Raw genomic sequence first — 16,122 nt, 5'->3', positions numbered from 1 at the left:
GCACAGGGCTTCAGACTAAAAGTTCCAAATCAACAAGATGCTCTTCATCCTAATAAGATAGATTTGGATGCTGGCCTGCTGGCTAGGACCAAACCACGGAGATAATATTTGAAATCCTGCCTATTCCTCACTCTGTTGCGTTTAGCCTGACGGAGCTCTGCTGTTCATGTTGATGCTAGTCTGTGTTTCTCTCCTGTTCTACGGAACTGCAACAGGGCCAGCTCAAGGTGTTTCTGTTTTGGTGACTGGGCCAGAAAATTCAAGGCACACAACCTGAAAATAAAATAAATGAATAAACAAACAAACAGACTATTTGCGGTCATTTAATGGCATCTAAAATTTGCCACTTGAGGCAGCTGCCACACTATGTACCATGGGTTGCAAAGCCAGGTCCAGATTCCAACTAGAAACAGATAGGATAGTGATTAGTAAGAATAAAGAGAATATCTTATGGCATCTTTTTATTTTATGCTTTAAGACAGCTAGCATGGTGTAGTGGTTAGGGTGTCAGACTAGGGCCTAAGAGATCAGGGTTAAATTCCCACTCAGCCATGAAGGTCACTGGGTGACCTTGGACCAATCACTGTCTTTCAACCTGAACTATTTAACTGGGTAGGTTTGAGGATGAAAGGAGGAGGGGGGGAAACTATATCTACTCCCCTTGAGCTCCTCAGAGTAAAAGTTGGATATAAGCGTAATAATAAACGAAGAAAAAAAGAGCTGATGGGGAAAAAATATGTCTAGCACGACAGCAATCCAGAGCTATAAAGACCAAAAGACATTTTGCCATTGATTTTAGTGGGATTAAACTCTAAAGGGGATACATCTGAATCAAGGCTGACCTATCTTTTTATTTATTAGTAGTATAATTACTATTTCCTCCCCTGCTGGGATACTATTGTTTCATCACCATTTGTTTTTGTTTTTGTTTAATTTCATGTTTCTGTGTGTTTGAAAAAGCACTACATTTTCCATGCCCCCTCACTCAGTGCTAAAATGAATAAATTCAGCCCAAAATGGGAAATCTCCTGCAACCACTTTGGATGAGTGAGAGTAATTGTTGATAAACGGTGCCATTCCAGGTCATTTGTCAGCTTTGTTTCTGTCAAATTCCATAAGCCTTAAGATTTTCATTAGTGAAAGGAAGTTTAGACATACTTTACGTACTTTGGGGTTTTCATTTCTCAAATTGAAAGTGAGCTCTAGATTGGTGAGGAAGAGATCAGAAAATTCAGGGTACATATCCAAAACTTCTAACAGGTCTTCTCGTTGGATCTTGTGCAAGTCACAGTAGGTTAAAGCCCTCACATCTGCATTGGACTTTCCTGGTTTTGCATAAAGATGGACCATCTCTCCAAAAATATCATTTTTGCCTGCAACAATAATTGGGGAATGGGGGAACAGACACATTAACACATGGCCTTCTGCCATATTACAAAAATAAGAAACAGGACATGTTCTCCAAAAGTCTGTGATCTCACACCTACAATCTGATGTCATATGGGCTCAGACAAATTGCATCATGTGATTATGCTTCTTGCATATATCCGCTTTTGTGGTAACAAGCCACAAATATGTCCTGCATTTGCTCAGAGGCATATTGCCTTTTATATCATTTCACATGTTCCAAGACTTATTTGCTTGGTTACTTGTTTGTTTATAGCATTTTTTATCCTACACTTCAGATGAAAAGACCCCCAAAGCAGCTTACCGTACTTTCCCATGTATTAGTCCAATGTTTATTTCCCATGTTTATTACTCCAAAATAAAGTAAAAAATGGGGGGGGGGTGTCATCTTATACATGGGTAGTGCAGAGGGGGGCGACAGGCAGTTGCTTGCATTCGCAAGCAGGATCTAGCGATTGGGTAGGTGAATGGTATCTGCTGCAGGGGCTGCTTTGGATTGGCTGCTGCTTTGTCAGTTGGGTGGGTTATTTGTGGATGCGTAAAGGGCTGCTTTGGATTGGCTACTGCTTTGTCAAATGGGTGGTCCATTGGCGGATGTAGCAAGGGCTGTTTTGGATTGGCTCCCACTTTGGCAATTTGGCTTGTGATTGTTAGCGTTTGCCAGTTGGGTGAGTGTTATTCGATCAGTCATTCCCCCCCCCCCCAAATTGCTCAACAACTCTGGGTAATCCTCCTCAAAAAAAGATCAACTACGCTGTGCCATCTCCTCCCATTTTCTTAAATTTGAGCCCCCCAAAATAGGGGGCGTCTTATACATGGGGGTGTCTTATAGACGGAAAACTACGGCATATAAGATCAATAACAACTATAACAGTAAGACAGTCCCTGCCCACAGGCTTCAAATCTAAAAGACACAGCACAAAAGGAGGTAGGGGTAGGGAGGGAGGAAAGCAAGCAACCTCAGCCATCAGTTCTTAAAGTTGCAAACATCTTACCATTACCAGCTTGCACAGAAACAGTTCTGGGAGAGGAGGAGCCAATCTCTGAGCCAAGCTAATAGAGGGGACCCTACAGTCCTGTCTCATCTCTCCCTTTGCTGCAGCCGGATGCAATAGTCAATCAGGTAGCTTAATGTAAGCCTCCTTTTAGGGATCTTAAATCTGTTCTTATGAACTGGACGTTTCTCTTTCTTTAATTCTGATACATCTGCAAGACCAGTTCTGGTCTAAGAAGGGATTTGTGATACAGCTTTCTCGTGTTTCGCCAAATTTCCAAATGCTTACCCAGGATTGCCACCACCATATCATTCTTGAGGATTTCGATGGAGCCTCGCGACAGGAAGTAAAGCGCAGTCAGAATATCGCCAGAGTGGACAAGGGTGTCTCCGGGAGGTGCGTGCGTCGTCTTAAACTTCATAGCCAAAGCCCGGAGACAGCCTTTACTGGCTCCCTGGAAAGCTTTGCAGTTTTGAAGTAAACTTTGGTTGAGGTGGAGACAGATATCTGCTTGTAAACATTCTGGAAACCCCTTTAGGACCTGACGAAGACAAGGCGAGAGTTCAGAACCAAACCGCAAACTGGCCATGAATTTCTGACATCTTTTTGCTCAGTTAGGAAGCACTTAGGGGTTTTCTTTTTTTTGTGTGTGTGGGGGTGTCATTCAGCTCTTCTGGCTATGCTGCCTAGATAACAAACTGGTATAGAGTATAGAATGAGGTCAAAATGTAATCAGAAAATGAGCTGGGAAAATTGGCATGGGTGGGCAGATTCTTGTGCTGATATAGTCTAGTATGCGGACAGCTGCGTATTGTACTATTTCTTTTGACGGGGTAACTGAATCCACATGACTGCGGCTAGGTATTGTGCATGTTGATGTGTGCAACTGATGCTTTCAGTTTGAATTACAAATCTGATCTGTATTTATTAGTTAATGGCGAAATGACCCATCTTGGTCAGAGATGGTCCCTTGCCTGACTGCTCCTACAACATGTGTGGTCAGATTTGTGGAACACTGAAAAGCCTTCTTGCCCTTTTCTCACAGAGGTGGCAGCAGTGCCGAGTAAGAACTGATGGGTACTTGGACAGGTCCAGAGAATAATGTGCACCCCACTTCTCTGCTTTACAATTCTCTGCCAGTAGGTCAGCCAATGCAAAGTTTGACCCCATTTTGCGTATGGGTGCATTGGAATTGTTTTTTAGACGTTTTATCATTAGTGTGTTTGCCACCCTGGGCTGGGCTGCTTTGGAGGAATGGGGTGGGATATAAATTTAATAAATAATACTTATAGCAACAATAATGATTCATAATAACTTAAGTAATGGTTGCAAAATTTTATATATATATATATATATATATATATATATATATATATATATATATTTCTTATAAGCTGGTGCTGAAAGTGGTTAAGGTCATACATATGCTATACTTAATACATATGCTATTAAGTCATGGATAGCTCAGTCGGTAGAGCATGAAACTCTTAATCCCAGGGTTGTGGATTTGAGTCCCACGTTGAGCAAAAGATTCATGCACTGAAAGGGGTTAGATCAGCAGTTCTCAACCTGTGGGTCCCCAGATGTTGTTGGACTACAACTCCCATCATCCCTGAGTTCTGGCCTTGCTAGCTAGGGGTGATGGGAATTGTAGTTCAACAACAACTGGGGACCCACAGGTTGAGAAAGGCTGGGTTAGATTAATGACCCTCGTGGTCCCTTCCAACTCTACAATTCTATGATTCTATCTTCAGTGATCCTGGGTTTGCTCAGGATTCTGAGAGTTGTTAGGAGGTTCATCACAAAGCTGCAATTCCCAGCACTCTTAACAAACAACAGTTCCCAGAATTCTTTGAGGGAACCCATGATTGTCAACGTGCTTTAAACATATGGTGTGGCTGTCCTTTTTGCTATGCAATTTTTTCCATATGTGCTAATCAATGTCAATAATCTCATTCCCCTTATTAGATAAATACTGTTCACAGTTCAGTCAGTGAGGCAGAATTTTGCAGCTGGATCTGAGAGAAACAGACTTCAATTCCACCTCAACCAATAGGTTGACCATGTGTCCTACTTTAGAGGTAAAAACCTCTAAGGTAAAATCCTGCAGAAGAACTGTCTGGTCCAAGTCTGGTTGAAAGATAAAGAACCAGAATAAGGGATAGCATTGTAAATCGGAGTAGTTAAGTCTAAATCTGAATTAAAACATATAATTTTTCATACATTAATTTTATGCAAATTTTATCACATTTTGTCCTCTTTTTGGGTGATGCATTCCCTCTTTTAGAGCAATTAGTAACTGACCACCATAGTAAGTGACTGGCTGACTCTCAACATTGTAGCTATTTCTCATATACATGACACCTTGCATTCCCTGTATATTATGCTGAACTGGAGAAGCTAAAAAAATGCATAGAATATCTGGACAGAAATGGCTTTTTAGGGCCAACAGAGCAATCCTACACGTGTTTACTCAGGAGTAAACCCTAATTGTGTTTAATGGAGCATACTCCCAGGTACGTATGCACAGAACTGTGGCCTAAAACATATACAATAGATTAGATTTTATTAACTATCAGGTGGGTCTATTTATCCACTACTTAAGAAGTGTGTCATATCCACAAATACAACATTACTTTTATATATGATGTTAATGATGTAGTACCCAAAAATGATTATAGTAAATCTTCAGGCTTAGTTATTTCAATAGGTTTTTGTTTCACTTCAGCACAATAAAGGTCTGTGCATCCATTTAAGATTTTGGTACAAAAATATCAGCATCATGTCTCCAACTTTAACAACAGCAAAAAGCAGCAGCAACAAATGAATGACTTATATTTGACATGAGAATATCACTTCACCAAAGCCAAGCTATGATTCAAGAAATGACCTTAAATAATTATTTTGACATGTTTTCTATGATTTGGAAGTAAACAATAGAACTTGCACTGTGAAAGAACAGAGAACATTGTTAAAACAGATGTTCATACAAAAAGTTGAACAATTCAAGGACTTGGGACCAGATGTGCCATTTGAGTAAGGAGAGGTAAGAATCTCAACTAGGTTTATTTATTTAGTTAAAAGAAGATTATTTATAGTGGTTGTTCATAACTATAGCCATGCTAGATGTCTGTCACCTTTTAAATTGCTTATGTATGTATGACTGGGTCATGGGTCCATTTAATTGTTTATATGACTCAGACATTGGACTTAAGTTAGTAATGTCCATTAATTTCAATGGGTTTATGCTCAGTTGAATACCAGCTCCTGACCATTAAATAAAATGTGCTCTGAGGAACAGTTGAGAAGCATTTCCCCATCCCACTCCTTAGATGGCACCCCTGTTCAGGACATAGAAATCACATCTTAGAAGAAGCCAGAATAGGCAAAAGATAAATAGGCAAAAATCATTTAATAGGCCACACAAAGTCAACTACATCCAGGGATTTCTTGTGACAGGGCTCGCCACTACAGAATACCAGAACCTATATATTTTGCTGCTCATGGCAGCCATTTTGTGCTAGCACCAACGGACACATTTATCAATATATAAGTACCTCATTTTAAAAAACAAACACAGCTCTTACTATATCTAACAAAACTACATCCATGGTAAAATGGTTGCTGTATCTGAGAAATTGCTCTGACAGTTCCATATTAGGACATGCAAATTTATGCTTTGGGTTGCAATAGTATAGTACCCCAAACAAACAAATATTGTGCTGTACTATGCTATTGCAGAGATACACACCAGTGTGAATGGTCTGGGATCAAGTTACCTTAAAAAATGAAGCTTCACTTATATTCACATGGCCAGGCCAATTCTATGCACGCTTACTCAAAAGTGGCACCTATTTCCACAGTACTCATTTCCTTGTAAGTGTGCCCAGGGACTGGATTCTAAGAAAAGTCTCATTATTCATGGCCTGAAAGCCTTCTTCAGCTGTTTTTCAGCATTAACACAAGAGGAGAGACAGCTGCATTCTCTGTCACTGTTCCCCTCAACACCTTCCACAAGGCAAACTTTTGAAACAGAAAGTCCTGATTTCCCAGGATCTAATATTCATAGAAAGCCTCCACAAGCAGAGGAGGCTTTCTGCTTCAGAAGCTCCAAACTCTAATTTGTGGAGGTGGTTCTAGAATGTGGTGGTTCTAGAGTGCTCATCCTTACTCTCCCACCAAGAGTGGCGTGATCACGCTGAAGAAAAATTCCTGAGGGGAGTGTTACAGAGTCAGCCAACTGCATAACAATGCAAGTATTATAGAGTGATATCTTGTCGCAAGGAAATATTTACCCTACCCTGTCACCGATACCATAATTTGAATTTCATCCCAACTCTCTCTTATCTGAAAATTAAAGATTATTCAGCAATCCAATCATATGAATACCGCTTTCAGCCGTGATTCACCCCCTCATTCCACATACTGATTATATGGGTATAAACAGTTAATGAGCCACTAAAAGCTGCTAAAGGGGAACCAGTCTTCACTCAGTTCCCTTTGAGAGTGTGCTCACAGATCAGGGACATTTTATTGTACGGAATAAGTTTTGGCAAAGTTTTCTGATAGAATGCCTAGGAAAAAGCTTATTTTATCTAGGACAACAGCAGCCTGTCCCCATCTTTACCTGCAAAAACTAGTTAATGTGAGATATGCTTAGTCATTAAGAACAGCCAAGCATTTTAATAATTGGGAATAGTTGACTACTTTATATTGCCTGAGGGTTAAACAATTTTAACAGCGCCTCAGGCTTCACTGGGATCACTTCCAAAAAGTGTGCTTCAGGAATACATGTTTTTCAGACCCATTCTAAAATTTATTCAATTTCTACATAATGTAAGCATGTTAGAAAAATTTGCTTTATATACCCATAATGAGCACAGAACCATCTGACCTTCTTAGAGCCCTCTCATTCTGAAGGCTCGCTGGGCAATTTAAAGGATAAAACCATACTAAGATAGTTTCGTGGCCCTCAAACCTTTCTCAAGTCAACCATCTCCCAAGCTTGCCTGCTTCCCATATTCAGCACAGATGCTTGATTGAGAAAGTGGCTAGATGTACTATTTACAAGATGTGTGTGTATGTGTGTGTTAGTTTTAGCCCGCTGGAGATTAGGGGTGGGGGAGTAGAAGAGGAGGACTTGGGGAGAGGGCAGGTAGATATGGGGTGGTGGTGGGGAGGCTGAATGAGGGGGATTATTAGAGAGAAAAGGAGGGTGTTCCTTTTCCACTGCGTGCCATCTGCAATAAATGTCATGGCTGGGTGGTTACCCACGCACCCGACCATAACACGCACGTAGTTTTTAGAGGAGGAAAATCCGTAGGCATGCTACCCGTAGGCATTCCTTCCATAACACGCACAGACATTTCCCCTTACTTTCTAGGAGGAAAAAAGTGAGTGTTATGGTGCAAAAAATACGGTAAGTTCCAGGATCGTATATTAACTGCATTTACACAACAACAGGGACTATATATGTAGCAAGAGTCTGATTGTAATAATTGACTCATTTCAGAGGGGTAGCATGAGTGACACTTTTGCCTCTGCTGCTGGTTTACCTCCAACTGGCCTTGAGATGACACTGGAAGAGTTAACTGAAATGGGGAAGGAAGGATCTCAGGAAAAGCATATAAGGAAGGGCAGGAGATTATGGCCAACTTCTACAAGCAGCACACAGAAGACTTAAAATCTCCTGTCCTTTTCAGCATCTCAGATGCCAGTTGACTGGCCCATAATTTTACATGCTAGTGGCTACTCAGCTTTTATAGCCCGGGTCATAAGAAGCAATATTTTCACAATGACATTTCTGCTGGTGCATGCAGTGTTGACAATGACCAAATTATATTCTTTTTATGTCAGCATTTGGATCCCAGTTATAGTAAGTCCCAAATCCACTCTACCCAACTGTTGCACATTGGTATGTTATCAGTGGCACAGCTGAATTGTATGACAAAAGAAATAGAGAGAAAGAAACGAACAAATTAATTAGACTCTGATCATATCTCAATACAAGAATGACACATTTTCTTTTTATGTATTAGTTATTCAAAATAGGGCTCGGAAGGACGTTTCCTTCTTTTCAATATAAGGATCATAAGGATTTGTTTTCATGAAAGCAGCTACAAATATGTGAGCATTTTCTTTCTTATGTGAAAAATAACCTGTACGCTTTCCTATGTATTAAAACAGTTTTAAAAGCAAAGATTGTTTTTTTAAAAAAAGGCCTTTCACTGTATTAAGTAGGAATATAATCAAATGATGCATGCATTTGTTTTTCCAGCAGCAACTGTTACTGCTTTGGACTTGACGTCATTCAGTTTGCAGAACTAAAATTTGCCAAATACACCTTACAGTATTCAAGCTGCCTGCCTTTAGATGTTCGTCCACGCCTTCCAAATCCCACTGGTGTTGGCAAGAATTCTGCATGCAAGTTGGATGAGAATGGGATCCCTCCTAGTTAACCATCATGCAAGGTCAAGCAGCTCAAAGCTTGAGTGGGTCTGTGACGTCTTCACATAGTTCTGATCTTGGGACAGCAGTGGGAAAGGGGGAACCATTGGTGCTTGCCAGTAGCATGCATGCGGTGTGAATGAAAAGGCACCAACACAAAAGAAAGCACAGAATGATAGGCACGACACCTTCCTTTGAATGTGACATTTTTACAAAATAGCTAACCATATGCACAGAACCTTTTTTGGGCAGAGAAGAGTGCTCAGAGCTGTGGGGTCAATAAGTGGATAATACATCCGTGGATAATAAATGTGGCACCTTCAGAAAGGTTTTCGGTTTAAATCGTTTCGGTGCTGGGTTCGTTTTTTGCCCCATGTCTGTTTTTGCCAATAGTATTATTATTTTATTTCGTATCCATCACATTGTCATGCAGAAAAATGTTACAAATTGAAACAGAAAGCATTAAAAACAAGTATGAAACTCAACAGTTAACATGGATAATCATTTTTTTTTTTTACACTGGAATTAAATTGGATATAAATACCTCCTGCTCTTACCAGTGGGTGATGTTATTCCATGTATTTAGGTATGAAGCAGACAAGAAAGAGATAAATCTTTCATAAGTACAGCATACAAAAGACAGTTGGCATATCAACCTTGCATTCTTGCACTAAGGTGTGTATGTATATATATACACATATACATATACCGTATGTATTCTGTTTAGATCACTCATTTAGTTATTGTTCTAAAACTAAATGTATTTAATTTCACGAGAGCATTAAAAATAACATATTACAAAATAAGCCACTAAACTGTGTTTATTGCTTGCAATAAACTGCATTCAATACTGCTTTCCAACATATAAAGTCTTACATCATGCACAGCTTAGCTGAACGACCATACGGTTGGTATTAGACTTATCATTTAAAATAATGCATATTTTCAGGTAGGTTTCACATTTATTAGGCTGTAAACTTATACCAATTTACCTGGCACTTAAATCTGAGTAGATACACCTAATGGGCTGTTAATGAATGCCGATTATACATTGTATTAGGAGCATTTCTGCCACTAAATGTCCTATGAAGCAACTGGATACAGCTGTACCAATTGTATCTCAATGACTTTACCCAACAGTATTCCATGGGCTCCGATGCTCTGAAGCTGAGATGCTTCTGGTGGAGTCATGCAAGCTACAGCTAAAGACTCAGGAATCTAGAGCAGGAATGGGGAACATTTAGCCCTCTGGATGTTGCTGAATGACTACTTCCATCAGTCCCACCAAGCATGGTGAATGGCCAGTGATGGTGAGAGTTGTAGTTCAGCAACATCTAGAACACTTGTATAGAGCAACTCTTGTTGGGATACAACCTCTAGAAGTTGAGACTGGAATACAAAGCTCCACTAAGGAGGGCACTCTTTCAGTGCAAACATTTCTGCTTGGCGGATGAAACAATCTCCCCCTTCTCCCACTATGCGCTGCTCTGGGCATTCTCTTGACCCCACAGAGCCAATTTAAGGGGGCGAGGCTGTGCAGGGGCAGAAGAAGAGGGAAAGTCCTGTAGTGCTAGTGGGACTTATTGTGAAGGCAACTATCTAGTTGAATCCAGCCCTGAATGCTCCCCTTAATTGTATTGGTCCCCATGGAAATTGGATTAAGGTGTTTCTAGACAGAGGGCTTTCTGAGTCTCAGCATTCAATGCCAGACATGTAAAAGCCATAAAAGGATTGTCCTTCTTCCTGTGCTTATCAGCACTAGTCTCGACAAACTAACTTGGGTTTAGCAGGATCAGTGCTGGAGGCACTATTCAAAAGAGGGACTGCGGGGCAAACCTTTATTCTAATTGGTACCACTTCCTTTTGATAACGTGCTTTCCACTTCTGGCTTAATGACATTAGGGAAGGTCTCTTTGAGACTTTGACTTAAATGGAACGAATTGGTGCTGTAGCATTAAACCAGAAGTGGAAATAAATGTATCAAAAGGAAGACGTACCAAGGGATTTTCACATCCTCCTGAAGCACATCTCTCATCGACTTCAGCTGGTTTAGGTTTTCAAACATCTCGCTTCAAAGAGGCTGCATTTCCCTGGATGAAACTGTGGGCAGGCATGTAGGCTGTGCACAAATGATGATAGTTTTGTAGCGCTGTCATTGCCAACATGTCCCACCTCAGTGTCTGTTCAAACCATAGATCCCAGAAGCCCGCCAGCATGTCTGAAATGTTTTCATTTGAACAGATGGGGGAGAAACTCATTTAGTTCACATTTTAACGCAAGCCCATCCAATTTGTGCCCTTTTCTTGCTCCAGTTTGTCCTCTCAAAATTGCACATGCACACACACACACACGCCCCAGCTGCTTTTTCTCCTTGTCTGCAAAAATATTGCCTTTCCCTTCATGGGTTGCAAAGCAACTGGTGTACGTATGTGTGTGATTTTGATCAAATGAGCAGCAGCAAAGAAAATGATTTCATTGCATAGCGCTTAGGTTTTTGTTTGCTGTCTTTGAATCTGCTTTTCAGTAAAACAACAACAACAACAGGGATATAAACATGCAATTGCAAACCAAGAGTCCTTTGAACTCTAAGCATTCCATCCGTCAGAGCAACTTGACACAGAAACTGTCCTCTTCAACATCCACTTAAAATGTTTTTGGCTCTTATGTAGTTATATAACACTATGCTACCTCTCTTTCAGCAATGAAGTCGCAGTTTGTATTTTATGTGCAACTGCTTCATTTCCCAGGTCAGTGTGTGTGTTTGTGTTTGTGTGTGTGTGTGTGTGTGTGTGTGTATTACTGCTCATATAATCCAAAGCATGAGGGATCTAAAGCAAGTTTTCTGTAAAACTACGTTAGAAATGCTACAGACTAGCTTCCACAGCCAAATCCACATGCTGTCAAACCATTACACTTGCCCAAAAAGGGTGGAAATGGTTGCTCTATGAATCTATACCACATTGAATTGAATAATTAATGGCTTTTAACATGACACTGCATTATACAGAAATGTATAATGGCATGAATGTGAAACCAGAAAGTATCCTTGGGCCAAAAAACAAAAATAAATAAATATGTATTCAGTACAGGCCCCTAAGGCCATCAAAAGTCAAGAGACACATTCCTCTCCCTGTACCATAATTATCAATGTACATTGTTTAGCAATCAAAAGCAGATTTACATACCATGTTCATGTCAATGCCATTTGTGTATGTCCATGCATGCTGAAAATATTCTTCAAGCCGCTGCCTCAGTGGGTTGGGAATTTGATGAAAGCGTATAAACTCTTTTACACGCAACATCTGCATGTGATACCGTGCAGTCCCTGAATACAGTCTTTGGATTATTGCGGATACATTTCCAAAAATGCTTGCATACATTAATGCTGGGATCAAACAAACAAACAAACAAATAATTAGATAATATCACCATACTGGTTGTTATAACTTCAAAAAATTAACAGTAAGCCCAAATTAGATTTTATAACGTCTTGAGCTTTGTTGTCTGAGGCCGGGGGCAGGAGTCTTGTTAGAATAAATTTATAAACTGGAAGGAAAAAGCAGGCGGTTCTCTGGCTGGCTTAGCCCTCCGAGGCTTGGGGCAAGTATACCCGGCTGCCCCCTCTGCCTCTGCATGGGCCTGCCTCTAGGCGTTGTTGGAATCCCAACTCTCATCAGCCTCAGCCTGTATAGCCAATGGTGAGGGATAATAGGAGTTGGATTCCATCAACCTCTAGAAGGCCACACTGTGTTGAAGGCTATATTCCAAAATGTCACCCCATTCACGACAAAGTGCCCATATCTTGTGAACCGCTGTGAGATCTTTTGATCTAATAAATGAATAATAAATCAAATAAAATATATGCTAATGAACTTCAACGGTAGCCATGACTGCAGAAGTACAATGGGTTGTTTTTACTCGTTGGATTTTCTGCGGAAAAAGGAAATCCAGATTAAATGTAATTAAAAAAATAAATAAATACCAGCTGGTATTTTGATGGCAACCATGTCATATGGTTGATGCTATAAAACACTTGTGTCCATCAAATGCTCTGATTTCACAATAAACTCTCATCTGGAGGCTCACTTAAACTGCTTAACTTAGAATCAGTTGTGCTACTTGTTGAAGTGGTTATGGAGAGTTAAAGAGCAGGGAATGGAATGGAGAGTTTTAGGGGAAACAAGTCAATAGAACAGAATGGCTGTATCAACGTCTCCGATACGCAGACAAGGAATTCAAAGCTGTTATCTCCAAATGTTGTAGTTTGTAATTTTGTTCAAAGTGGAACAGATTCCCACGAGAGGTGGCGGACTCTCCTTCCTTGGAGGCTTTTAAGCAGAGTTTGGATGGTTGTCTGTCATGTATGAAGGACGTGTGATCCAGAATTGGCCTCCACAGTCACTTACAGACTCATTGTTAAAACCGTGTTTATGGAAGACAATCTTACTTGGCTACGAGTGATCGCCAAAGAAGAAAAGAAGACGAATGAAGTAGCTGAGATTCCTACACTGAAAGGGGTTGGTTTCCTCCAGCTCTACAACTCTATGGTTCTATATTATAGGCATATTTACAATCACTTTGGATATATGATTGGTCTACTGAATGTGGCACACGGTTTGAAGAAGCTTTAAAAAAATCATTAAATAACAATTTCATCCTGAATTGGACAATGCAGATTTATTTTTATTATTATTTTGGAAACTGTAACTCACAAACTGCCAAGCATTATTGGTTTTGAATTGACAGCCTTAAACACAAGTGTCTTCTGGTAATGTGAGTTATGTCTTTCCAGATTGCTGCCATGATATAACACTGCCATGTTGCTTACAGGAGGGTACCACCTTTTACTTACTAACTTTGCTTCCTTTGCCCTTAACAGCAGCTTGACTGGCAGAAATTAAACAGGTGACTCTTCCCTCACTATTTCTCCCTGAGCCAGGAGAAGTTTTTAACTTGTGTAAAATGGTGGCAATTTTAAACCCAGCAGCACAAAATGTTGCCACATTACGTCAGGTGTATGAAGTAACCTTAACTTTCTGATGCTGCAAACCTTAGCATTTGACTCGCTTCAGTGCCACTTGCTGGCTAGACTCCAGTTATTTCAGTTTGATTGGTTTATATGTCAGGCTGATTTAGACCTAACAGGGATTTTATGGCGTCCTTTATACCATCCGTCCCAAATACAATTTAGCAGATTTAATTTCTGGCTAAAATTGTTTATGCTAATGCAATGTACTTTCTTTTAATTAAAAAAAAAGCCAACAAGAAACAGATGCCGTATTACTATTTTATAATTGTCATTTTGATTCTAATATTTCTTTTATTTCTAGACACAAAGGGAGCAGAGAGTTCTTTTATTTTCAAGGTGGGGGTGGGGAGGATTGGCTACTGTGAAGAAGCTCCCTTTAATGTACTGAAGCCACAGAACTTCAATGAGAATTTTAATGTTCTACCTTGATTACTGATTCCTAAAACGAATGCTTTTTATTTTTTTAAAAGAAGCTCTTACAAAAGAAAGGAAAAAAAAGACCAGTGGCTCCTAAAATGACAATAGAGCTACCAACATCCTCAGGCTTTAAGGTTCACTCTCTCCATCTCAGGACCTGAGAGGGTTGCCATCTGTCCGGAATTTCCTGGACATATCCAGAACACTGCAGTCAGAAGCATTGTCCGGGCGGAAATCAGAAAAAATGTACGGGGAAATCCGGACGCATGTCAACCTATGTCAGCAGTGTCGTTTTGGGCAGTTTTCCTTTAAAATAGCTCAAAAACTTCAATTCCCCCCCACCAAAATTTGCCAAAAAAGCTCAATAACTTTGGGCAAAATTCCCTCATGCTCAGCAAATTTTCTGTACAGATTCTCACTGTTTGAAATATGGCAACCCTAACTTAGAATCAATGAATTGCAGAGCTGGAAGGAACCCCCAGGGTCATCTAGTCCAGCCCCCTGCAAAACAGGAATTTTTGTCCAACCCATAATCCTGAGATTAAGAGTCTCATTTTCTAACGACTGAGCTATGTTGAATTTAGGGGACTGAACAACCTTAGGGCCCAATCTTACACGTTTACCTGGGAATAAGTTCCATTGAACTCACCAGGACTTTACTCCCAAGTAGACACATGTAGAATTCTACTGTTAATGGGTAGCAATGAGTACTGAGCTGGGTGCAAGAGGACACCCTCAGGCGCTGCCTTCAGAAACAGCTCAGCCTGAAACTCCGGTTCCCCTCCAGCTCCACTTCCTGGGTCATGTCGTCTTACATGCCCTTCCTCTGTGACACAATTCATTTCTCAGCACCGACGTTCATTAATTAGGCCTCTCTAAAGTGCAGCTTCGTCTCATCCGTTTCCACTTCTAATCATTTCCATTTATCCACATCAGTTCTTGAGAGACGTCTGCTCAGTCGATCAAATCTGTCATTTATTCGTACAGTGAATTTGACAGACCTAGCATTATCTCCAAGAATGAAAGCTGAGAAAATCAATGGGAAAATTATTTATTCTCTCCTCTCTGTAAAAAACAAACTCCTTTCTCCATTCCCATATGCATACGCATGGCACTTTTGTTTACTGTGAGAACTGCTAATAATATAAACAATCTTCACTGCAGAGGGCAGAAGGGAAAGATAAAGCTTTTTGACTTGACTTCACAAGGACAGCCATTCCAATTTCCTGAAGAAGGGAGTTGTGGTGCTGCAACAGTAAAGGGCCTGCTTCTTTGAAGCCTGTAATTTAGTCTCAACATGCGTTAGATTCAGTTGCAAGGCCTAAATAGTAGTTGGATGTTCACAAAGAAGAAGGTGTTCCTTGAAATAATCAGAGATAATTCATGTGGCCATCCAGTTTGCAGTAAGGAATTAAGCAAAATTAATGAGAGGAATTCCATGTGCACAAAGCCTTTACACTAATAAAGAGGATTTCCTTTAAAACATGATGGGTAAAGGGAATTAGCATACAGAAATCTGTTTTATTCTTAATTATATATTGGGTGGAGAGCTGGAATTGAAGGGAAGGGCAGTTCTGGCCTATCAGTTATTTTAAAGGGTGGGCCCAGCCTACCTAGACATTATTGTGGGGGTCTCAGTATTTAAGAGTTGCCATATGTCTGGAATTTCCCAGACATATTTGGAATACTGCAGTTGGCAGCAGTGTCCAGGCAGAAATCAGCAAAATATCTGGGAAAATCCGGATGTATGAAAGCCCATGTAGGCAGTGCTGTTTTTGCCGATTTCCCAACAACTTTGGGCAATCTCAACAACTTTGCCAGAAGAAA

The 16,122-nt window shown here is 40.3% G+C and overlaps 1 protein-coding gene across 12 annotated transcripts in view; it reads right to left on the bottom strand.

The window, feature by feature from the left end:
• Positions 1-16,122, bottom strand: part of KCNH7 (potassium voltage-gated channel subfamily H member 7) — a 254,288-nt gene that overhangs the window by 23,642 nt on the left and 214,524 nt on the right. For 11 of the 12 annotated variants that reach the window (XM_083406100.1, XM_083406104.1, XM_083406107.1 and 8 more), the window contains 3 exons: positions 12,035-12,234; positions 2,691-2,943; positions 1,168-1,373 (listed from right to left, as the gene is read on the bottom strand). In XM_083406100.1, coding sequence (XP_083262226.1) covers positions 1,168-1,373; positions 2,691-2,943; positions 12,035-12,234 — 659 coding nt within the window. The remainder of the gene's footprint in view (positions 1-1,167; positions 1,374-2,690; positions 2,944-12,034; positions 12,235-16,122) is intronic. The other variant, XM_083406105.1, reaches the window with a different exon arrangement.

The sequence above is a fragment of the Podarcis tiliguerta genome (genome assembly GCF_965153285.1).
Source record: "Podarcis tiliguerta genome assembly, chromosome: 1".
Lineage (NCBI taxonomy): Eukaryota > Metazoa > Chordata > Lepidosauria > Squamata > Lacertidae > Podarcis > Podarcis tiliguerta.
Note: the sequence above shows the minus strand (reverse complement) of the source record. Positions and strands in the feature narration are given on the sequence as shown.